The sequence below is a fragment of the Moschus berezovskii genome, chromosome 22 (assembly GCF_049115385.1).
Source record: "Moschus berezovskii isolate FMDL1 chromosome 22, NW_MosBer_1.0, whole genome shotgun sequence".
Taxonomy (NCBI): domain Eukaryota; kingdom Metazoa; phylum Chordata; class Mammalia; order Artiodactyla; family Moschidae; genus Moschus; species Moschus berezovskii.
In genome coordinates, this window is record NC_142481.1 from 10,662,661 (window position 1) to 10,687,317 (window position 24,657).

At 51.4% G+C, this 24,657-nt stretch overlaps 2 protein-coding genes across 4 annotated transcripts in view; one reads left to right on the top strand and one right to left on the bottom strand.

The window, feature by feature from the left end:
• Positions 1 to 10,555, top strand: part of OPA3 (outer mitochondrial membrane lipid metabolism regulator OPA3) — a 62,105-nt gene extending 51,550 nt beyond the window's left edge. Inside the window, exon 2 of the mRNA XM_055411862.2 lies at positions 8,402 to 10,555. Coding sequence (XP_055267837.2) covers positions 8,402 to 8,835 — 434 coding nt within the window. The 3' untranslated portion in view covers positions 8,836 to 10,555. The remainder of the gene's footprint in view (positions 1 to 8,401) is intronic.
• On the bottom strand, positions 10,306 to 23,152 carry VASP (vasodilator stimulated phosphoprotein). Of its 3 annotated transcripts, none has more exons than XM_055411859.2 (13): positions 22,814 to 23,152; positions 15,559 to 15,730; positions 15,300 to 15,465; positions 14,146 to 14,239; positions 13,577 to 13,626; positions 13,220 to 13,461; positions 12,984 to 13,084; positions 12,406 to 12,457; positions 12,208 to 12,241; positions 11,945 to 11,990; positions 11,701 to 11,791; positions 11,108 to 11,165; positions 10,306 to 10,976 (listed from the first exon to the last, which is right to left on the bottom strand). In XM_055411859.2, the coding sequence occupies exons 1-13, from the start codon at positions 22,816 to 22,818 to the stop codon at positions 10,939 to 10,941; spliced, it is 1,149 nt and encodes a 382-aa protein (XP_055267834.1). In that variant the 5' UTR covers positions 22,819 to 23,152; the 3' UTR covers positions 10,306 to 10,938. The 3 variants fall into 3 exon arrangements, with proteins under 3 accessions (XP_055267834.1, XP_055267836.1, XP_055267833.1); XM_055411861.2 differs by having other exon boundaries at positions 12,208 to 12,244; positions 12,984 to 13,081; positions 22,814 to 23,151; XM_055411858.2 differs by having other exon boundaries at positions 12,208 to 12,244; positions 22,814 to 23,151.
• Positions 23,153 to 24,657: the final 1,505 nt, after the last annotated feature.

Here is a 24,657-nt window from a genome sequence, read left to right on the forward strand (position 1 = left end):
TTAGTGATTAAACAAGAAGATTCTTCTTAAGAATAATACCTGGGTGAAAAAAAGAGAAAGAACTTCCCGGACAATCCCGTGGTTAAGACTCTGTGCTCCCAGAGCAGGGTTTGATCCCTGGTTGGAGAACTGAGATCTCACAAGCTTCTTGGTGCTGCCAGAATTTTTTAAATAATTAAAAATAGAAAATAAATTTTTAAAAATCCTATTGAGCCTTGTGGCCATTTTAAGGAGTCAGGACATTTTCTGTGAGCAAGTAGAGACCACTGCAGTAGGGTTTTCTTCAGGAGAGGGCTGTGGCTTAACATTGTATTTTTATTTTCTGGGATGATCACTTCTTGGTGGGGAGTTGCAGGGGGCGCCAAGGGGCAGAGACTGCAATACATCAGACCCGGTGACCTATCAGAGCAGGGGGTGAGGACAGGAGCTGCAGAGCTCAGGTCCCATGAATATTGTGTCTGTGCCAACGCGTGTGTGTAGTTACACAGTTCAGTCACTCAGTAGTGTAGTTACATTAAATGTTTATTTCTTAATTCTCAGTTTAAAGAATAAACATTCCTGGGGCTTCCCTGGTGGTCCAGTGGTTAAGAATCTGCCTGCCGATGCAGGGGACATGGTTCAATCCCTGCTCTGGGAAGATCCCACATGCCCAGGAGCAACCAAGCGGGTGCAGCAACTACTGAAGCTGGCGCCTCTAGAGCCTGTGCTCTACTACAAGAGCAGCCCCCTCAGTGAGAAGCCTGCATATCTCAACTAGAGAGCAGTCCCTGCTTGCTGCCGCTGGAGAAGGCCCGTGCACAGCAATGAAAAACCCAGGACAGCCAAAAAATAATCAATTAAATCTTTAAAAAAGTGAATAAGCATTCTGTAAGGCTCCTCATAAAAAGCAGCAATTCTCAGCCACACACCACCTACTCTGTACCCCTTCTCCTGCCACAAACTCTTTTAGTCCTTTTTCTCTGTTTCTAAGCAAGTTCTTCTTTTTTTTTGGTAATTAATTTATTTTTTATTGGAGGCAAATTATTTTACAATATTATATTGGTTGGTTTTGCCATACATTGACATGAATTCGCCCCGGGTTTACATAAGTTCCCCCTCCTGAACCCCCCTCCCACCTCCCTCCTCCCTTTATCCTCCCTCTGGGTCATCCCCGCATGCCAGCCCTGAGCATCCTATAACATGCATTGACCCTGAACTAGTGATTCATTTCACATATGACAACATACGTGTTTCAATGCCATTCTCCCAAATCATCCCACCCTCACCCTCTCCCACAGAGTCCCAAAGACTGTTCTATACATCTGTGTCTCTTTTGCTGTCTCGTATACAGGGTTATCATTTGCATCTTTCTAAATTCCATATATATGCGTTAGTATCTAAGCAAGTTCTTATCCTGCCTTTCCTTGAATATTTTTGTCAAAGCGGCTTTATTGAGGTTTAAGTGACACACAATACAATGCATGTATATAAAGTATAAACCTTGACGGTTTAAATTTGTTAAATTGTATTGAAGTATAGTTGACTTACAGTATTTTTTCTCTATATATAAAATATCTCTACTTATAGTGTGTATAAATTTGATGAGTTTTGTAAAAATGTATTTATTTTTGGCTGTGCAGGGTCTTCATTGCTGTGTGCGGCCTTTCTCTAGTTGCTGAGAGCAGGGGCTACTCTTCTTGGCGGTGCGTGAGCTTCTCACTGCGATGGCTTCTCTTGTTGCAAAGCACCGGCTCTAGGTGCCAGACTTCAGTAGTTGCAGCAAGTGGGCTCAGTAGTTGTGGTGAGCAGACTTAGTTGTCCCAAAGCATGTGGGGTCTTTGAATCCATTTACTGAACTGAAGTGCCCTGCATGGGCAGGCAGATTTTTCTTGCACTCAGGGAGTGGGAGGGGCAGAAGCAGTAGCTGAGGGTGACAGTCATAGAACAGGGCTGGGGCTGGCCTGCCCTGACTCCAGAGCATCCCCCCTCCCCTCCAATTCCATATGAGACCATTGTACAGTCTTTTTTTTTTTTGGCTGAGTCAGGTTTTAGTTTCAGCACCAGAGATCAAATTGCCAACATCCAAATTGGCATCATAGAGAAAGCAATGGAATTCCAGAAAAGTATCTAATTCTGCTTCATTGACTATGCTAAAGCCTTTGACTGAGGATCACAACAAACTGTGGAAAATTCTTAAAGAGATGGGAATAACAGACCACCCTACCTGCCTGTATATTATCACCCTGCTTATTTAACTTATATGCAGAGTGCATCATGCAAAATGCCGGGCTGGATGAAGCACAAACTTGAATCAAGATTGCCAGGAGAAATATCAATAACCTCAGACATGCAGATGACACCACCCTTATGGCAGAAAGCGAAGAGGAACTGAAGTACCTCTTGATGAAGGTGAAAGAGGATAGTGAAAAAGCTGGCTTAAAACTCAATATTCAGAAAACTAAGATCATGGCATCCTGTACCATCACTTCATGACAAGTAGATGGGGAAACAATGGAAACAGTGACAGACTTTACTTTCTTGGGCTCCAAAATCACTTCGGACAGTGACTGCAGCCACAAAATTAAAAGATGCTTGCTCCTTGGAAGAAAAGCTATGACGAACCTAGACAGCATATTAAAAAGCAGAGACGTCATTTTGCCAACAAATTTCCGTGTAGTCAAAGCTATGATTTTTCCAGTAGTCATGTATGGATGTGAGAATTGGACCATAAAGAATGCTGAACGCCGAAGAATTGATGCTTTCAAATTGTAGTGCTAGAGAAGACTCTTGAGAATCCCTTGGACAGCAAAGAGATCCAACCAGTCAATCCTAAAAGAAATCAGTCCTGAATATTCACTGGAAGGACTGATGCTGAAGCTGAAACTCCAATACTTTGGCCACCTGATGTGAAGAACTGACTCATTGGAAAAGACCCTGACGCTGAGAAAGATTGAAGGCGGGAGGAGAAAGGGGTGACAGAGGAGAGATGGTGGGATGCCATCATCAACTCAACGGATATAAGTTTGAGCAAACTCCTGGAGATGGTGAAGGACAGGGAAGCCTGGCGTGCTGCAGTCCACAGAGTCGCGAAGAGTCAGACACGACTAAGTGACTGAACAACAGCAAAGTGTGTGTGAAATGGAATCTCCTGTGGGTTTGATTTGTATGCTCTGCTGACTGATGTATTGAGCATCTTTGCACTTGCTTATTAACAGTTTGCATATCATGTTTGGTGAAGTGTCTGTTCAAATCTTTCCCCCATTTTAACTGGATTATTTATCTTCCTGTTGCTGAGTTTTAAGAGCTCGTTATGTATTCTGGAACAAGTCCTTCATCAAATACATGATTTGCAAATATTTTCTCCCAGTCTATGGCTTGCCTTTTCACTTTCATAATCGTATACAATGTAAAATTCCTTTTTTATTTAACAACACTTTTGAGGTATAACTTACATGCAATAAACTGTGCTTATTTTAAGTGTTCACTGTGATGGGTTTTATCATGGGTATTTGCCATGAAATCACTACTGTTAAAAATATTTCCATCATCCTCCAGATTTCCTTGTGTTTTTTTTCAGTCCATCCCTCTGGCCACCCCTGCCCTCAGGGAACCAGTGACCTGATTTCTATCACTGTGCATTCATAAAAATCTTTTCCCCTGCCCCCAAATGGCAATATATATATATATATATATATATATATATATATATATATAAAATTGTTATTTTTTTGAAATAATCTTTTACTTTTCAGTTCAGTTCAGTTCAGTTCAGTCGCTCAGTCATGTACGACTCTTTGCGACCCCATGAATCGCAGCACGCCAGGCCTCCCTGTCCATCACCAACTCCCGGAGTTCACTCAAACTCATGTCCATCGAGTCAGTGATGCCATCCAGCCATCTCATTCTCTGTTGTCCCCTTCTCCTCCACCCCCAATCCCTCCCAGCATCAGACTCTTCTCCAGTGAGTCAACTCATCGCATGAGGTGGCCAAAGTATTGGAGTTTCAGCTTTATCAGTCCTTCCAATGACCACCCAGGATTGATCTCCTTTAGAATGGAGTGGGTGGATCTCCTTGCAGTCCAATTTTAATATATTTTTATTTATTTATTTGGCCACAGCATGCGGGATCTAGTTCCCTGACCAGGGATCAAATCCTAGCCCTTGCACTGGGAGCTCAGAGTCTTATCCACTGGACCATCAGGGAAGTCAGTAATCTTTTACTTTTAATCATTACATATTGCAGATATAGAGAAAATAGTGTAACAAACACCCATGTACCTACCACTTAGAATTAACAGAGGTGAACATTTTGCCCTACTTGCTTTGGGTTTTTCCCTTTTTTAGGAGATAAAGTTAAAAAGCCTCTTTTCTCCCTCCTTCCTCCCTCATCTGTCCTGAAGTTGCTGAGTATTATTCCATGGGAGAGAGTACTTTTCCTAAACGTATGTGTGTCCACAGTCAGTGCACATTCTTGTTTTTAATCACACTGTTTGTATCTATTGGAACTCGCGTTGCTTCTCTCCGTGTTATGTTTGGGAGATTCTTGTGTGTTGAAATATATAAAGCTCCTTTGCAAATCATTAGATTTATTTATTGGTAGTGAAATAACTCTGAAGTGTTGGTAAGTTGGCAAAAATTTGCTTGGGAATATAAGACTCTGCTAGGGAAGCAAACGTGAGTGATTTCACCATTTTTTGTTTTGTTTTAACTACTGTGCTTGATAACCATAGCTGCATTTATAGATGGTGACATAAAATCCTCCTCAATTTCAGGCTGAGATTCCCTTTGGAGCCTTTACCTTTAAGGAACTGTCTAGATTTGTGGAGGTAATTGACGTGTGGAATTTGAAATTTTTTTAAACTTGTGGTTCAAAAATATAATAAAAGTATATTATAAAGACTCTCTTGGGGACTTCCCAGGTGACTCAGTAGTTAAGACTCTGTTTCCAATGCAGGGGACACATTTTAGATCCCTGGTCGGGGAACTAAGATCCCACATGCTGCTTGGCCAAAAAAAATTGTCTTAACTGCTCAATAAATTTTGTTTTTTAAACAAGAAAGGAATGTGTCTTCTGCTAAATTAAAAATGGATAACAAACACAGACCTACTGCATAGCACAGGGAACTCTACTCAATGTTTTGTGCCAGCCTGGATAGAGGGGGGTAGGGGGAGAATGGATACATGTGTATCCATGGATGGCTGAGTCCCTTCTCTGTTCACCTGAAACTATCACACCATTGTTAATCAGCTATGCCCCAATACAAAATAAAAAGTTTAAAGTTAAAAAAAAAAAAAGCAATTACAAATGTTAAAAAAAGAGAGAGAGAAAGGAATGTGTCTTTGAGTCCCTTTAACACAAGCCATAGTCATGCCCCTTCCCCTCCCATTTTGAGTGGGGGACTGGAATTTCTCAGGCCTGGGTTCTGAATCCATTTTGCCTTCTAACAGACCTCAGGGAGAGTAGAGAATTCATGGTTCCATCACAACCCTTCTCCCTGCTCCCTGCACGCAGGCAGAAGCCTGGAGGACATCATAAGACTGGGATTTCTCTTGGGAGGGGCCCATGCAATTTCCCAACTGGAAGAGGATTAAATAGGCAGTCGGGGCACCTTGAACTTAGATGTCTCAGGCTCATCTGACAGGTGACCAAGGCCAAGGCTGATCGCCCACAGGCAACAGGGAGGAACAGACTGATGAAGGGCAGGGCACTGGACAGTGGCATTTCTCTGGGCCTCTCCAGATGTTGCAAGTGAAACTCACTTGGGAGAGACCAGGAAGGTGGCTGGACAACACCGATTCATTTGGGTTATGAAAAATTTTAACTGGATTATAATGTACCTAAAGCAAAGTGTACAAATCCTAAGTGTCCAGTTTGATAAACTCACAGAAAGAATAGGAAACTGAACATAACCAGCCCCCTAGAAAGCCGACCATGTCCCCTTTCCAGTCACTAAGCCCGCCAAGGGTAACCACTATCCTGACTTGTGACTCTGTGGGTTGAGGTTGCCTCTTGGGGGAGGTTACATAAATGAAATCACACAGCAATGTACGCTTGTGTGGTGGCCTCTTTCACTAGACACTATTCAGTTCACTGTATGTTGTTATGGTTCACTTGTTCTCACTGCTGTTGAGTGTTTCATTGTGTACATTTTTTTTTTTTTAACCAATCCTGCTTTTATGGGTGGGCATTCAAGTTGTCTCGGGTCCTTTATTCATAGCACTGAGATGAACATGCAGGGACATGTCTTTCGGAGAACATGTGACAAGTTTTGGTGGGTGTCCACCCAGGAGCGGAATTGCTGGTTTATCAGGATTCGGTGCTAAATTTAGTAGTCACTGCCAACCAGCTGCAGGAGTGAGTGGGTGTTCTCAATGACCTCCTCCTAGTCTGACTGCAGTTTGTCTTTGGCAGCACTTAGAATGTGTGGAGACAGGCTTCCCTCATAGCTCAGCTGGGAAAGAATCCGCCTGCAATGCAGGAGACCTGGGTTCGATCCCTGGGTTGGGAAGATCCCCTGGAGAAGGGAAATGTTACCCATTCCAGTATTCTGGCCTGCAGAATTCCATGGGCAGTATAGTCCATGGGGTCCCAAAGAGTTGGACATGACTGAGTGACTTTCACTTTAGGATGTGTGGTGTTTTCATTTCAGCTATTCTGATGGGTGTATAGTGCTTTCTCTTTGTGATTTTAATTAGTATTTTCCTGATGTGTAATAGAGGTCAGCAATTTTTTTTTTTTAACATGTCTAGTGGGCTTCCCTAGTGGCTCATATGGTAAAAAATCTGCCTGCAATGCAAGAGACTGGGGTTCGATCCCTGGATCAGGAAGATTTCCTGAAGGGAATGGCAACCCACTCCAGTATTCTGCCTGGGAAATCCCAGGGACAGAGGAGCCTGGCAGAGTACAGTCCGTGAGGTCTCAGAGTCAGATATGGCTGAGAGACTAACACACACACACATACACACACAGTGTGTGGCTATTTAGTTCTTCTCCTCTTAGGTGATTCAAGTCTTTTTCTATTGACTGGTCTGACATCCTCTTATTGATCCCCAGGAGGTCTTTGCATATCCTGAATCTGAGTTATTTGTCAGATAGGTGTGGTGCAAATGGCTTCTCCCAGTCTGGAACTTGCCTTTTCTTTCTCTTGCTTGTGTCTTTTTCCCCCCTTTTTTTCTTTTTTGGTCACACTGGGTCAGCGTGTGGAAACTTAGTTCCCCCAGCAGGGATCAGACCAGGACCCGAGGCATTGGATGCGTGGAGTCTTAACTACTAGATTGCCAGGAATTGCCCTCTGGGGCATCAAACAGGAATGAAAGTTTGTAATTTCAGAGCATTCCAGTGTGTCAAACATTTTCTTTATAGCTAGTCCTTATCATGTTTTGCTTAACAAATGTTAACAGAAAAAGATCAAAAGCGGTCAACCTTTGGAGTTCTCTGGTGGTCAGATGATTAGGATTCCATGCTTTCGTTGATGTGGCCTGGGTTCAATGCCTGGTCAGGAAACTGAGATCCCACAAGTCACAGAGTGTGACCAAAAAAAAAAAAAAAGGTGGTTAACCTTTGAGGACTAGGAGGACCAAAACTGGAGATGGAAAGATGGTCTTTTGTCTTGCAGTTTACTCACTTCTGTGTAATCTAAATGATCCCCCCCAACCATGTGCACGTTATTCTTCTAACTTAAAGGGAAAAAAAACAACAAAAAACGTATTAGGTCAGCCTGATCGCTGTGAAAGATGGTTGGAAAGGGTCAAGTATAAATGTTTTCAGAAATTCATGCCATAATGAGCCCAAGGAACCTTATTTTTCCCATGAGTTCTTGTATCAATGGATGAATATTAATTATTACTGCAGGGATTCAGGTTTAAATATCAACTCTAGGCCGCTCTTGCATTGACAAACGAGGACAATGGTGAACCCTTGTTCATACAAGTGATCAGATAAGGAAGAAGTTGGCATTAGAGCAGGAGCCAGTCCTGCTCGGTACAAAGCCCCAAATCCCACAGTGAACTCACTTCAGGAGGGAGTGCATCACCATCAGCTCCACCTTTGGGGAGAGGGAAGGAGCCTGCTGGGGGGTTGGGGAGTGGGGCAGGAGCAAGGTTTACACCTACCCTGGACTTGTGACCACTCACCTCCCCCTAGAGATGCTGCCCCACACCCTGGACCTCCCCTCCAGGGCAGCAATTCTCATCTGCAGTAGTTCACCAGAACCTTCTGGACGTTTTCAAAATAATGCCCTCAAGGCTACTTCTGGCCAGGTAACTGCAAGCCCCGGCGCCGGTCTTGGTTAAGGCGCCCATTTCCCACTAACGCTCTTGAGTCTGGCCACTGCGTCCCCATTGCTCCGACAGGGACACCGAGCGTCGAGGGGCAGGGCTTGCGGTCCCAGCCAAGATCCCCGACCCTTCTCTTCCCCTGCAGTGTACCACTGGGTCGAGATGCGGGCCAAGATGCGCCTCATGGGCTTCAATGCGGAAACCATCAAGCCTCTGAACGAGGAGGCGGCCGCGGAGCTGGGCGCCGAGCTGCTGGGCGAGGCCACCATCTTCGTGGTGGCCTGCGGCTGCCTGGTGCTGGAGTACTCGCGACAAAAGACGCAGCAGCGGCGCAAGGAGGGGGAGCAGCTGGCCGCCTGGGACGCGATGCGGGACGAGGTGGACCACCTGGCGCTGGCGCTGGAGGCCCTGCAGGCGCAGGTGCAGGCGGCACCGCCGCCGGGCGCCCTGGAGGAGCTGCAGGCGCAGATGCGAGAGGTGCGCGCCCAGCTCTTCGTCCGAGACCTGCCGCCGGCGCCCCAGGCAGAGCCCACACTAGAGGATGAGGGGCCGCCAGACCCATGTCTCGGACAAGACTGAAGTCTGTGCTGCCATGTCTGTCTGCAATATTCCCCCCTGAACCGGCCCAGCTAATACCACCAGCCCCCTTTAGGGGCAGTCGGGATCCTGGACAGGGGTTGATCCAACTAGGTTTTTGGTAACCTCCCTACTAACCTGCCCGGTGAGGGGTACCTTCTACTGGGACTCCCCCATCCACTGGTGAAACGTTCCAGCCCAACCCTCCACCCCCTACTCCACTGGTTTAGCACTTTGGAATGGAGACTCAGTGTCTTCCACTGGATCCCACCCACCCACCACTACACCATCTCTCATTTTATCACTCACATTTTCAACCTACCTGAGGAGTGGTCCTCTTCCTGGGACCCCCATCTACCTTTTCCCCCTTCTTCACTGGTACAGAACATTGTAGTGGAAATACAGAAACCTAAGATGGACTTCCTGACCCCATGACCTTCCATCTACCTCACTCTTTTAGGTGGTTAGGAATAGGATGGATCTTGGCATGCATTAGCTCTTCTGAGTCACTCGGAGTCTCCTGTATTTAGTCTACCATTGGTATTCTGACTGGGGTCCTCCCCTATTTAAGTGGATCTCCCCACCCCAACTCTTTCCTCCATCCAAATCTGCTCTTCAGAGTACTCAGGGATTCCCCTTTACTTCCTGCCTTTTGAACTGGACACTCAATCACCACCCCCAACCTTCATGCAAAGTCTTCTGCCAGTGAAGTCTGCCCCTCAGCCCTGAAGTTCCCTACCTCCAACAGAATGGAATAATTCCACCAGGCAGTTACCTACCTCATCTACCCCCTGCCCCCACAATGAACCACTGAAGGGGGTGTGTATGACCTCTGAGTCCTGAATTCTACTTTCTTTTTAAAGACTGTAAATATTGTAATAATTAAAGGAGCTCTAGAGGGGGAAAAGTCATCTTAAGAAAGTGTCTTGAGAATCATGATGTACATCTGCCAAATGGGTATAAGGCTCACTAAAATTAGAAGCTGGAAGGGTTCCCCGTGGGAGGAGGCCTGAGTCATCCTTTGAGTCCTTTCCCAGACCGAGACACCGAGGTCGAGGAAAACCAAAGGGTCTGGCCCAAAGGCAAACGGTCAATGAGGGATGCCCTTGGCTTTCTCTAGGGCTGGGTGGAACGAAGTAAGGAAGCTATCTGTTGAGGGGCACCAGGGAAGCCGAGATGGGGCAGAGGAGCAGGTTCGGGTGGGAAGGAGGAAGGTGAGGGAAGGTGGATTACTGGGGGAGGGAGGGACATGCCCATCCTCATGAGAGCAGCCATTCAAATGACGCCAGAAATCTTAGCATTTATAAAAACTGGCAGATTTATTCCGCAGGGGCCCATTTCCAAGAAGTTAAAGGTGAAGGTAAGAGGAGAGGTTTCCTCCCCTATTCCTTTCCCCCTTGTCTTGTTTCTCCCCAGGGGGTAAAAATGGCCTGGACCCCAAAACCTACCCAAATAAAAAACCAAAAACTGAGGTTCCAAAAAGTTACAGCATCTTAATTCCTCATAGAAAAGGGGAAGGAGCCAGAGGGAAGGGAGGGAGGTCCCTGGGGTAGGGGGAGATACCCTCAGCCTGGTGGGACAACCCTCATTACACAGCTGTCCCAAATGGGACAAGCCAGGGGCACAGCATTTAAAAACTCCCACACCCCATTTTATCAAAACCAAAGAGAAAAAAAAATTTCCTCCCCCCCAAACCTAAATATATATATATATACTTTTTTTTCTTAAAAAACAAAACTTCAAAGGCATTAAGCATTAAAGTGAATCTACAAGGGAATGTGAAATTCCCTCCTTCCTTCCCCCTTACTGTGGGGTTACTTGGTACATCCCCAGCAAAGGAACCAGCCCCAAGGGGATGGCAGAGGGGAAGGACCAAAGGGAACAAAGGGTGGGGGCTTCCCCAGCCAATCAGCAGCCAATATGGGTGTGGGCGTGGTGCTGGGAAGCCACACCCCCTTGGAATTTTCCAAGTGACTTAGGGAGTGGGGAAGATGCATTCCTGTGTAGTCTTCAGCCAATTCCAAGTCAAGTCGAGGAAGGGAAAGCAGGGTGACTGGCGGAGGGGGTGTGCGGAAAGGAGAAACTGGATTTTCTGGGGCCCTGTGGTCAGGGGGCACCCCGCTTCCTCAGCTCCTGGACAAAGGCTGGAAGGAAACAGTGGGCAGAGGTCAGGGGCAGAGCCTCTTCCCCTTCTCCCTTCCAAAACAAGGGTTTTCCAAGGGACACCATGCCTCCAAAATAAATAAATGTTTAAAAAGAAAAAGAAACACCTCACCTTCAATTATTTCCTCTTTCACTTTCTGCAATTCCTTCCTCACCTCTTCCAGAAGCTCCTGAAAATAATGGGGGTACAACCAATGAGGAAGAGTACCTGGACTTGCAGAAGTGAATCCGTTTCTTAATGACTGAGGGGCCAGAGGAAGGAGGGTCAGGACCTGTATCGCACACACACCATGACATCACTGGCCAGGCCACAAAGTGACTGAGATTTCTAGAGGAGAATTTTGGATCCTCTGAGCCAGAGAGAAAAGTACTGGAGAACATCCAGTACCAGGGCTGGCAAATAAGACATTCCAGTCTCCTGCCAACTCCGGTTGGTGATAGATGTCTGCGGCCAGTGTGCTGAAAAGGATTCTGGATACTTATCAGGAATGAGTGCAGTGACAGATTAGTAAGGTCTGTCATGGGCATTGGACAAGGCGGTTATGGGGTCTGTCATCCCTGACATGATCTAATTTCTCCAGTTCTCAGACTGGGAAGCTGAGGGTTCCAAGGCCTTTTCTAGAATCACATAGCAGGTCAGTGGCAGAGTCTAGACCCAGATCTCCTTTCTATCCTCTAAGCCTCACCCCCAGTCCCCTCCCCTACCTGTTTCACCCTCTCCAGATCTGACTCGTCACTGGAGCTAGGTGTAGTGGGGTGGGCCTCGGAAGTGGTCGCTGAAGAAGACGACTTCATCCTGGGAGAGGTGGCGTGGTGTGGGGCAAAAACGAGGTTAGAGAGAGGGTCTGCCTCCCCTGCCTCCCATTCCAGGGGTCACACTGTGTTCCTCCCTACAAATTTGGCAAGTCTGACTCTTTCTGGGGGTGGGGCCCCAGGATTGATGGCCCACCTTGGCAAGGTTGTGCTGTTCTTCTCCCAGGGTCTCCGCACAGATTCTAGGGGACAGACAATAAGTCAAAAAGATCAGGAACAAGGAATGCCCTGCCTCAGTCTTTCTTCCGGAGACTCATCAGCCCCCATTCAAAGAACCATCTCAGGAGACTACAATCCCCAAAATTATCTGTACAGACTCTCCCATGAAGGTGTGTTATATATGAAAAGAGGGCATCCTGGGACTTGTAGTTCCTGTGACTAGACTGGGCTCTCACTCACCACTGTGGGCTGGGACTCTGGTGTCTGACTCCTCCTGCTGGTGGGAAATAAAACTGTCATGAGCCAGACATGGCCATTCTGCTCCTTTTCTTCCTCCACCTTCAAACATAGCCAATCCCTATCACAGCCCCCGCCCCAATATTCCTACTCTAATGGTACATCCTAAGGTGTACAAGGCAGGAAGGGTCCCTAACTCACATTGGCAGATTCATCCTTAGCGGGTTTCTCCCCAACTTGCGTGGCTTTCCTTCTGCGAGAGAGAAAGGCAAAAACAGATGGCTTCAGTCCTCTCTCAGCCACTCAACAGTTCCCTTCTCCAGAGTTCTGGAAAAGTGGGTCCTAGGGTACAGACTTCTGGAATTCATCAAAGCTAAGCACATTTTAATTTTAGAAGTTAAAGAGGGTGCTGTTCGCGAATGGAGGGTGGTGGCTTAGAATTCCTGCATTTGGGAATCACAAAATTCTCAGGGCAGAGTCCCCAGCTTCTGAGGCGGGGTCACCTAAGGTCCTAAAATTCTGGGTTCCAGAACATTCCAGAGGCTACCTAGGGGGTTGCAAACTTCAGCCATCTCAGGAGAATGCAGTCCCCATCATTATATCTCAAACCTGGCTATCAAAGGATGAACTTTCACCCAAAGAAACAAACTAACCAAGAATCTGAGCCCTCCCCACAACCTGGTCCTACTGAACCAGAATCTCCAGGTGATAACTGCTGGGCTGAGGGGTTTGTTTTGAGAGCTTTCTGCGACCATTGAGAGCTCTGGGCTCAGGCTTACCTCCGGGCCAGCATAGCGTTCATCTCTTCCATGAGGCCCCCACCCGTGCTTCGACTGCTCTCAGCTTTGGGGGCCACGGGCCCCACTGAAGCCTCCTCCTGCTTGAGAAATTACAGAGAAGAAGGGGCTTTACGGGCGGGCCTCCCAGCCCTCCTGTGAGGCTCCCAGGCAACTCTGGCCTCATTCCATTATTATATCAGACCCGTCACCCCACACCCACTGCGCCTGCCCCTCACCTTGCTAACTTTCCTGAGTTTGGCACCAGCAATGGCTGAGGCCAGGCTGGGGGCCCCGGTCCCTCCACCACTGGGGCCTTGTGCTGTGGGGAGAGGGGGTGCTGGGGGTGGGCCTCCCCCTGCTCCCTGTGTGGCGGCCGAGACCCCTGAGGAGGAGAGACCAGGGGGTGGGGGTGGACCCGGAGGAGGGGGAGGTCCCGGGGGCGGTGGTGGTCCCCCAGCTGGGGGAGCAGGCGGGCCTCCTGTAAGAAACACAAAAAGGAGGGTGCTAAGACAGAAGCTTCATTCTTTGTTGTCCGGCTGGCCCACCCCTCCTCTGGGGCGGTCCCTGACCCCCGAGGCCATTTGAGCAATCACCTGCGTTGGAGGCTCTGCGCTCCCGCTCCATGAGCTCTGACTGCTGCTGCCTGGGGAGGGAGGGCGAGTGGCTATCACTCAGGGCCCCCAGATGGCCAGCAACCTCCCGGATTGCCCCTCAGAAGTGTCTGGCAGGGCTGGTTCCTAAGCCCCACTCATGTCGTCTATCCCCCAGGGGCCCAGGAAAGGGCTGGGGGGTGGGGTGGTGAGGGCAGAGACAGGGCGAGACCAGGATGTGAGCGATCTAGTCATCAGACCATCAAGAATCACAACACACCCAAGATCCTTTAAACAACCCAGTTCTGGACTCTGGGAGTCCAAGGGACTGGGATTTGAAGGGTCAGAAGGTTCTGTAACTCTGGGCATCAGGAGTTTTTCAAACTCCCAAGTGGTGGGGGTGGGGGTGGTTCTTAACGATGTGGATTTCTAGTCCCCTGGGAGTTTGAACATTCTGAAAATTGAAAGTTGGAGAGATCTCAACTTTTGGAGAGTTGGAGAGGCATCAGGGGTTCTGGAACCACCTAGAACTCTGGCTGGGGGAAGTTTCCCCACCCAGGGACTGGCCCCACCTTTTCTGCTGCTCCATCTCCTCTGGAGAGGGGCCATTCTGGGCAGACCAGGTGGGAGGCGCTGTAGGTGGTGGCGGGGGCGGGGGCCCACCTCCTGGAAGTGAGAGTAAAGGCTAGTGAGTCACACGGAAGCCAGCCCCACCCCTTGGCATACTCCCGAGGGGCCTCCAGGTACCCTGTGAGGAGGGTTGGCACTCGCTTCCCCTGACTGAGCTGACAGGCGGTGGGCACTGGAAGGATATCCAGACCACAGGCAGGACAGCAAAGGCCCAGAGACGGGGGTCACCTACCCCAAGGCCTGCAGATGGGAACTGCCAGGGACAAGACTTGAATTCAGGCAGATTCCAGAATCCAGGCTCTTATCGCACAGTCACAGATGCTCAGACCCCCTACCTGAGAGCTCAGAAGAGGCTGACAGCCCCCTCCTCACCCAGCCTCAGGCCTCCGGCTCCCGTGTATTTCCTGTGCTTCAGACTGCCACTGAAGTTGCTCCTGGAAGCAAATGCCTCCACCATTTGACGATTGGTGAACCTAGACGCTCAGCCGTCACCTAAAACCGTTGCTCCTCAAAGCGCTCTTTATGGGCCAGTAAACTTTGGCATCATCAGGGAGCTTGTTGGAAGCACAGAGGCTCCGGCCTTGGCCCACCTACCTGATTCAGAATCTGCATTTTTTCCTAGATGACTCGCGGGCACATTCCCATTTAAGAAATACCAACTGGAAGTTTTTTCTTAAGATTGTGGCTTGAAAACTAACTGACGATGACGTCAGTCAGTCTAATGGTTACCTGGAGAAAGGGCACAGGAAACCTCCTGGAGGCCTGAAATATTTCTATCTTGATCTGGAGTCACACAGGAGTGTGCAAGTGTAAAAATTCATGGAGCAAAATGGGCTCTTAGGAACAATGCATGTGATATGTGGGTGCACTCAGGGCAAAGAAAAGCCCACAAAATTGGGTTGGCCAAAAAAATCCATTTGGGTTTCTCTGTAACATCGGAAAAACCTGAATGAGCTTTCTGGCCAGTCCAGTAACGCTCTGTAGCAGCAGTGAATGAGCCCTGTTTTCAGATGAGTAAACTGAGGCTGAGTGGTAAAGGGGTGGCCCCAGACCCCACGACAGGGCTCAATGGTCCCCTCTGCCCGCCGTCTCTAACCTTCCAAGGCCTCTAGGGCACTGGCCATGCCGTTGGCAAACTGCGTGGCATCCTCCTTGCTGCCAAAGTTGAGGCCCCAGACCTGCCGGGCGTCGCGCCACTGGTGGAAGTTGGGGGTGGCCTGGTTATACTTGACACCCCGGACGATGGCACAATTGATGACCACCTGGTGGGAGCAGAGGCGGGGGGGGGGGGGAGAAGTGGGTGAGGGGTGGTGAGGCCCCGCAGGCAGAGGGGGCGAGGAGGAAGGGAGCCTCACCTGCTGGTCTGGCTGCATCTTGCGGCCGACCACCCGGAAGGAGTTGGCGGTGGGGTTGTGATAGATCTGGACGCGGCTGAAGGCCTGCGGGCCCGTGCCGGCGGGCAGCCAGCGCTTGTTGCTGTCATCGTAGAGCATCACCGTGGCCCGGCTGGTGCACACAACCGTCTCGCTGCAGAGACGCGGTGGGGGAAAGGGAGAGAGGCCAGTTAGCTGCGGGGAGCCTGGCATCCTCCCCCCAGGGGCCGGTCACCTTCTCGTTCCCCTGGGAGATTCGGAGACGCAAAGACAGTGTGCCAGGAAGAGGGGCCCGTGGAGAGGAAGAGGAAGGCAGACCGAGAGACGAGGACAGGCCCTCAGAGAGACCCAGACAGGGAGACTGGAGGAGAAAAGACAGGTGCGACGGCGAAAGACACACAGACAAATAGCCAAACCGGGGGACGTGAGACCGACGAGGAAAGAGACAGACAGTCAAATGGGGAGCAAGAGACAGGAAGAGGAAGAGTCAGACCGGCTGGAAGAGACAAACAGACAGACTGATGAAGGGGAGAGAGACGTAAGAAAGGGGCTCAGATTGTTACAGGGGAGACGGCCTGAAAGGAGTAATGGAGAGAAGAGAGGCAAAGGCAGAGGGCAGAGAGGCCGATGAAGGACTGAGATGGACAGAGAGAGAGATGAGGAGTGAGAGCTGGACAGGGGGGCCCAGGAGAAGCGGATGCAAAGGACAGAGCAGGTGTCCTGGGCATCACTGGGAACGAGCCCCTGCCCAATGCCCTTGGAGCCTCGGTTTCCCTGTCTCTGCCAGGAGGCTTGGACCTTCCCGCCCCTACTCTCCACTGTGGAGGAGGAAGCTGAGGCTCAGGGAGGTGAAGGGTGAGGCTTACAGCAAGTTGGGGACCGATGCAAGATCCCAGGCTCTTCCCCTTCCTGCTGCCCACTCCATCCATCCGGTGCCACCCGCCCTCCCCCGACCCCTGGCGCCAACGGCCACCAGCAGACACTCCCTGCTGTGTCAGGCAGTGACCCAGACAGCCCCGGCCCCACCCTCCAGGGCAGGAGAGCATCGCAAGGGACTGTCCTGTCCGCACATGGTGATAATCCAAGACCAGGCCTGGGGTTGCCCAGAAGGAGGGCCTGCCCCAGCCTTTGGATCAGAGAAGACTTCCTGGAGGAGGTGACATCTGACTGAGCCCTGCGGGGAGGGGGCTCAGTAACACAGCTCAGGGTTCAGGATCTGATATCCACAGATGTAGGTTCCAATCCCCGCTGGGCCACCTACTCCGTGTGACTCAGGCGAGCAACCTTCCCACAGAAGTCATCTTCTTTGCCCGCAAACTGGGGAAAGGACAGACCCCACCTCCCAGGGCAGTGGGAGAAGTAAATGAGTCTGGGCATGCAGAGTGCTTGGCGTAGTGCCCGGCATGAGTGCTGAGTAACCGTCAGCATCCCTTCCCTGGGCACTCTGAACAGGCACCAAGGGGCCCTCCTCCACCCCTCACCAGTCCTTCTGGGAAGGTTCAATGCCCTCCTGCTTCAGTGGGGAAACTCAGGCTCCCAGACGGGAAGTGACTTGGCCAAGGTCACCCACAAACCAGGGGAAGCACTAGTCCCGGCCCGGCCCCACCCCCCACCGGACTTTTTCCTGAAAAGAGGAAGTTGGTGGTCAGAGGTTTCCGGGGAGAGAAATTATACCCCGCAATGGCTCTGTCTCTACCAGGGCCGGGGGCTGGAGCATGACAGTGATACGATGAAAGACAAGGCAGGGAAAGCCCCCTCAGCTGACCCAGATCCAAGTTCTTAGGCCAGGGAGGTAAGCCCCCAGGTTTACATAATTAGGGGGCCCCCCTCTTATCAGGCACTTCAACTCAGCCCTTTCTCCGGAGTCTCTCATTTTATTCTCGCTGCAGCTCTTCTAGGTGGGCTATTTCATCCTCATTCTGCAAGGACTGCAATCAGTGGCACAGAGAGGCTGCGTGACTCGCCCATGGTCACACAGCTAGTGGGTAGCAGAGTGAGGCTCTGGAAACAGGCCACCTGGCCCCCAACTCCACCGTCCTCACCGCCGGAGCTGTGTGGGTCCTACCCAAACACCAGGTGCTGGTTCCAGACAAGTGCAGCCTCAGGGGCTGTTTCTGGCTTCCACTGCCGCCGGCAGGGCAGGGTTAAGGCCTCGCCCACACCTGCCACCCACACCCAGGGCAGACTCTGGCCAGGTGCCCAGGGCCTTCGTTGCTACCCCACCCTGGCTGCACTTTGCTCTTTCCAAGAGCCCCTGCCCTGCTTAGTATCTGGACTAGCCTGAGCACTGGGTGTTTGCTGAGTGACCCCAGACTGGTCCTGTCCCTCTCCAAGCCATGGTGTCCCCATTCCAACAAAAGGATCCTGTTAAAACACAAGTCAGATCGTCTCTCTCCTCTTCTTGGAAGCTCCCCTGGCAGCTCCCAGCAGAATTTTTATTCTGGCCAAGTTCTCTCTGGGGCCTTCATGATCTCTGATTTCCCCTCAACTGGCCCCACCAGCTGTTCTAGCCCGCACTTCAACATGCCAGACACATTCCCACCTCAGGGCTGTGCTCTCGTTCTCCCTCAACCTGGATTTCCACCTCCTTCGGGCCTCTGCTTAGCCATCACCTCTTCCGAGAAGCCCTCCCTGACTACCCTACCTGGAAAAGCTCTCACTGCAAACACCGTTGCGTGTTTCATAACACCCAATCCCTGCCTGACAGGGCCCTATCTGTCTCCCCCACCAAAATGTCAGGACCACAAGAGCACGGATTTCTGTCCTTTCTGTTCACTACTGTGTTCTCAGAACCTAGACTCGTGCCTCGAACCTATTAGGTATCCAGGAGTTGTTAAATTAGCTGTCTATAAAAAAATGAAAGTTTTTTTTTTTTTTAAACAGCAGCTGACATGTATTGGTTAGTCTGTGTCCCAGACACCATTCCAGGTACTGAGCTCCAGCTGCCACAGCGAACCTTGCAGTGACCTCAGTGCAAACCCTTTCCCCAGACAAGGAACTGTGGCCACAGAGGGGTGAAGACAGTCATCCCAGGTCACACAGCAAACAAGTGTAGGGACTCATATTTGAACCCAAGTCCTGATCTTCCCCACCCCCAATGTTCTTAACCTCATTCAAAGATGAGGAAACAGCTAAGCTGATTTTTTTTTTTAAGGCAAGGTATAAAGTGGTGCGAGAGGTTTAAAAAAAAAAAAAAGCTGGGGAGGATATAAATACCTCTGCACCCAGAGTGGTGAAAAGCAGAGGTTGCTTCTCAGGGGACTAGCCTCCCCTGCTCGCCTCTGAGGCACTGGGGCACTGGGGGTCTGACAAGGGAGGCAGGAAATGGACAGTTCGCACTGTTTACCCACTTGAGTTGCTTGATTATGTCTTTTATTTTTGCTTTGTTTTACCATGGGCTGGTATTACCTATAAAAAATTAATTCATTACTTAAGTACAAAAAAAACACAAAACCACAAACCACCTATAAACCAGACAAAAAGCTAGATTGGAAAAATCTCACAGCCAGGAAGCTGGGAGTGAGATGCAAATAAGGTTGGCTTAATTCCAGTGGTCTGTGGGGGCTTCCCTGGTGGCTCAGATGGTAAAGACTCTGCCTGCAAAGCAGGAGACACGGGTTTGATCCCTGGGTTGGGAAGATCCCCTGGAGAAGGGCATGGCTACCCACTCCAGTATTCCTGCCTGGGAAATCCCATGACAGAGTAGCCTGGCGGGCTCCATGGGGTCGCAAAGAGTCAGACACGATTGAGCGACTAACACTTTCAACTCGACACTGGGGTCTCACAGCCTCAATCTGACATGAGACAGCCTGAATCCCCAGTCAGCCCAGAACTCTCCCACAAGCCCTCCCATTCTGGAAATCTCCAGTATGTGGTCGGTAAAGGAGGACTGAAGTCACCCCCTTGCTGCATGGCTTCACCTCTCTGAGCCTCACTTTCCAGTCCTGGAAACCATAACTCACTGGGGTTTGGTAAGGATTGAAAGGGATAAGAAAAGCCTTAAGTGCAGGACCTGGAATTTGGCACAGGACCAAAAGGGAGAGCTTCCCCAATGGCTCAGAGAGTAAAGAATCTGCCTGCAATGCAGGAGTCACAGGAGATGTGGGTTTGATCCCTGGGTTGGGAAGATCCCCTGGAGAAGGAAATGGCAACCCACTCCAATATTCTTGCCTGGAGAATCCCATGGACAGAGGAGCCTGGTGGGCTACAGTCCAAAGGGTCACAAAGAATCAGACTCGAGTGACTAAGCACACACACAACATATAAGGGAGCCGAGAAGCAATACAGGAAGGAGAGAGCGTCTCATCATGGGAGTGTGCATGGGAGTGTGCAATCAAGCACACTCTGGTTTACTGAAACTTTCCCGTTGAGAGGTTTGCCCTTCCTTCTACCCCTTCATCTGATAGCCCCTTAAATTGTAATCCACCCCACAAAAACCCAGGGATACACAGCCTTTCCAAACTACAAATCTTTGAAACAACCCAGGATAGAAACACAGGTTTAGGGTCTGTGGGGCTTGTATGGGTTCACTCTAGTCCCTCCTCCCTGATAGGCCTCAGTTCCCCATAAGTGAACAGGAAGGTAACTGGGTTCCTTCTTGCTTATCAGCATTATCTTCAGTGTTTGTACAGTAAAAGCAGGTTACTTGTTTTTCTCTAAGGCCACTAAAGTTTGATACTGCTTTTCTTTAAGAGTATAATAGTCTGGAAAGAGGCCTGGGTTCACATTCAGACTTGCCTACTTCCAAACTGACTTTAATAGGTAATCTGCTTAATTCCCCTGTGCCTCAATTTTCCCATCTGGGAAAGGGGGACGATCATAATAGTATCAATCTCTTAGAATTGCCGAGAGGATTAATTTGAATCAGGCACCTGGTACAGTGCCTGGCACAAAGGAGTTGCTTGATCAAATGGTCTCTCATTATTAAAAACAATGATAAATGAACCAAATTCTTCTAGAGTCTCCTCTGCCCTAAGAGTTTCAGACCTCTGCCCCACTTCCCAGAATTCCAGCACAGAGTCCCGGACACGCAGACACTCAACAAATATTTGTCAAACTGAGCAAAAAAAAAAGAACTGTAATTTTCCATCTTAACAGCCTCTCTTCCAACTGTCCCCAAGACTGTCTCCAGTCTAACCAGCCAGAAATCAGAGGATCCTAATGCCCTCCCATCCCTCAACACTGCTTAGAAATTTCTGAGGGATCTTGGGCTAGGCCTTTCTCTCTTTGAGCCTCCCTCAGTTTCCCCAGCAGCCCCTAGACAGGGCCGTGGGTCTTTTTGAATCCTAGCTGTCCTGGGAGAAGGGGCACAGCCCAAAAAGGCGAGTGTGGCCATCAGCAGGGAAGACCCTTCAGGAGATGGGAGTAACCCTCTGGCGGGACAGGCATCAGCTAACTTCTGCCCACCCTCCAGGAGATACAGGAGGTTGGGTCATGGCTCGCAGTAGCAGGGGGCCTTGTGGGAGGGCCAGGGCCTCTGGGACTGGGGGAGGCGGGGGCGGGAGGCTGGCCCAGACATTGCTCCTGCCCTTTTACGGTCTCAGTGAGTGAGGCAGCACTAACTCGGACATCCGCCATCCGCCTTCCACCGTGCCTGGGACCGGAAACGGGGCGGGGGGGGGCGCTCGCGCAAGGGGCGGGGCTGGGGGGCAGTGGGAGAGGAGAGTCCCCCGGGAAGAAGGTGAAGGAAGAGGGCCTGACTCCTCAAAACTGCCCTCTCTCCCGGGCAGACCTTTTAGAGATGTTGCTATAATGGGGGAAAGGGTAGGCAGGAAGTCTCGTGGGTGTCTGTGGGTGCCCCCATCGCTCCAAATTTTCCAACAATCCCTTTTCAGCAGAAGGAACAAATGTGGGAGGGGGGCATTCTCTAATGACCACCATAAGGAATCCCACCCAGAAGTCAAAGGGCAGGGAACGTGGCGGATGAGAGAGGATGTGGGCCCCAGGGGGTTAATCCCCAGCGGCCCCCCAGGGGCCTCCCCCTCAAGCTGGGGGCTTTGGAGCAGGAAGTCTCTGAGAGAGTAGAGGAAAGGAGATAGTATTGTCAGGCTCAGGCCTCAAGGGAGATATTATGGGGGGCCGAGGAGGATGGGAGAATGGGGGAGGGCCAGTCGGGTCCCCCAGTCCGCACCGGCCCCGCCCTCAGGTGAGCCCAGGAGTTTTGAGGGAGGCTCCGGGAAAAACAAAATCCCTGGTCCCTTGGGCCCCCCACCCAGGATTAAATTCCTGGGAAGATAGCTGGAACTCTCTGGGAAGCCTGAGTCCCAGGGGGAGAGGGCTATGACCTTGAGGCTTTCCAACGCCCCCTCCTCCAACCGCACAACTCCGGACGGCTGGGTAAGGGGGGGCGGTGTGGAGAGAACGGGGAGGCGCCGTGGTGGGGAAAGCAGCCGGCCCACTGCGCTCTCAGCCCGCCCCCCCACACACACACCAGCTGTCTCGACAGGTGAGTCAGTTAGACAAAGGCCCCCCTTCCCCCAGCTGCCGCGCCCCCTCCCTCTCCAGGGCCGCGCAGGTGGGGGAGAGGGGCCGCCCTTCGGGCCGGGGCCGGGGTGGCGCCCTCGGCACAGAGCGCTCGCTCCCTCCTAGGCACAGCCTGTTTTAAGCACATTGTGGGTGGGGAGCGGCGAGGAACGGGAGTCCCAACCAGACCCTCCAGGCTGCGTCTGGGTCCCTGGATCCGTCCACATCAACCTCCTTCACAGGGGGATGAACCGCCCAAGTTTAGGGGTTAAGTACCCCCGAAGTTAATGAGCAAAGTCCCTCGTGGGAAGAATTTCCAGCGCCATGTATAGGGGACCCCGAAAACCAAGCTCTACGTCTCAATCGCTCTTCCAGGTCCCAGGGGACTCCCAAACCGGCCCCCCATAATCTCTCTCAGGGCCAGGTTGAGATTTGGGGGCAGTCTGAGTCCTGCCTAACCCCTAGCTTCTCTCGGAGATTATTTGCCAACTTGGAGGTTCTCTGAAAAGTCTTAATAATTTCGGGAGTCCTCGGAGCGCCCCCAAACCTAAGGGCTCCCAGGAGAACCTCACGGCACCACCCAGAGCCTTGAGAGTCAAGGGGAAGTGGTCAGTGTTTGGAGCTAGTCCAAAGGGGCTCGGCCTCAAATCCGAGGCTCCCAGTGCCCAGTCCCCAAATTCCAACCGGGACCAAGCTGGGGGGAGGAGGGGACAAAGGCAGGGCGGCAGGAGCCCGCGCCGGCCAGGGAACGGTCTGGAGGCAGTTGGAGGCTCACCTCATGGCTGCTCGGCGGGCGGGCGGAGCGCCCACGGGCTAGGTGCTCCCGGGGCGCCCCTGGCTCGGGGTTCAGAGATTCAGCGCTGGCTCTAGGTTCTGTTCAGTCTCCCCCAGGGTCCCGCCCCATAGAGTCCGGCTTCCTGGGGGGGAACGTGGACAGGGCCGGGGCGGGTCCTCGGGCGCCTCTTTCCTCTGGGCTTCTGCTCGGGGGGTCCGTGCGGCAGAAAGAGGGCGCGGCGTCCCCTCCCCGGCGCGCCCCCTCGGCCGGCAGCAGCTACAATGTTACTCTTACTACTGTACTTCTCTTTGCTACATTTCGTTCCAAAATTCCACTCCCCGCACCCACAATGCCCTGCGCCTTAAAGGGGCCGCGGACACCTTAAGGCGGTGGGGTTGGGGGGGGTTGGTGGAGGGCGCTTAAAAGGGCAACGCGGAACCTTCGACTTCCGCTATTTCCCTCTTCCCCAGCATTTCTGCACAGCGATGCACTCTGGGGGTCACCCCCAAATTATAGGGGAACCTTGATAGAGAGGAAGGGATCCTTCCTTGATCCTGAGTTCTCTCCCACGATGGAAATTCTTAGGGAATATCAGGGGGGCACAATTTCTTCTCACCCTCCTCATCGACTTTTTTTCATTTCTTTACATTCTACTCAATTTGGGGGGGCGAGGAGGGCCCTCGGGTCAAGCATAGATTTTTTCCGATTTTTTTCCCTTAAATCCTACCTTCGGGACGCCCCCCCATCAAGGTCTCCCTCCTCCCCTAATTTATGAGGGGTCACTAAGGGGTGATCCACCTCCCTCGCCTAGGAGGGGGATGGGTGGGGAGGGGGCCCACCTCTCTCGTTGCCCCCCACCCCCGCCCGCCCGCCTAGGGAAGGTGAGGAGGAAGTGGACCGAGGGGGCGCGGCCGGCCGCTGACTCACAACCGCAGGGTGTGTGTGGGGGGCGGGGTGGGGGGGTGGTGCAGCGGTGGACTTGGGTGGGAATGGGACTCCGGATCCCTGTGTGAATAAGGCTCCTGGCCCCCTACCCACGCACGCCCCGCCGTGACTCAGTTTCATGTGCGGAGGATGGTGGGATCATGCAGCAATCCGAGGGCACGGAGTTGGGGGACCCTCCCTCTGCCGACTCCTGCAAGACCCCTCCCCCACGCGCCAGGTTCAGGCTGAGTCCCTATAGCCTCCCGGGCTTCCGCAAAGGGACCCGCAGACTCCACCCCCACGTGACGCCAGCAATGTGACCACGCCCCCCAGTAGAGCGCCACCTGGCCTTGGGGGCAGGAGTCTGGGAAATCAGTTGGAAGTTTAGAAATTGATAAACTGGTCTAGAGGCAGGGAATAAATCTGGGCTAGAGCCCTCTTGCCTGAGCCACCAGGACACCAGTGGTTAATGAGAGTAAAACGGTTCTCAGGGCCTAGCTGACTTGGTGAGGGAATCAAGCTTCCTACCTTTTTCCAAAAGGAGCCTGCTGCCTGGGTGATACCCTGATCTCCTTTACCTCATTCTTCTAGGCCAGTCTCTGATATTAATTCTTCTCTGAAGAACTGAGTAATCCTCTCCCCTTCTCTACCCCACACTGCTGCTGCTGCTGCTAAGTCGCTTTACTCATGTCCGACTCTGTGCGACCCCATAGACGGCAGCCCACCAGACCCCCGTCCCTGGGGTTCTCCAGGCAAGAACACTGGAGTGGGTTGCCATTGCCTTTTCCAACGCATGAAAGTGAAAAGTGAAAGTGAAGTCGCTCAGTCGTGTCCAACTCTTCACAACCCCATGGACTGCAGCCTACCAGGCTCCTCCGTCCATGGGACTTTCCAGGCAAGAGTGCCGGAGTGGGGCGCCA

Bases quoted from the DNA above. Each gene is read 5' to 3' on its own strand.
- VASP (XM_055411858.2), bottom strand. The intron at 14,240-15,299 runs GTTAGAGACGGC...TCTCACTTCCAG, and splicing joins TGCCCTAGAGGCCTTGGAAG to GAGGTGGGCCCCCGCCCCCG. The intron at 11,166-11,700 runs GTAGGGGAGGGG...CATTATTTTCAG, and splicing joins ATCTGGAGAGGGTGAAACAG to GAGCTTCTGGAAGAGGTGAG.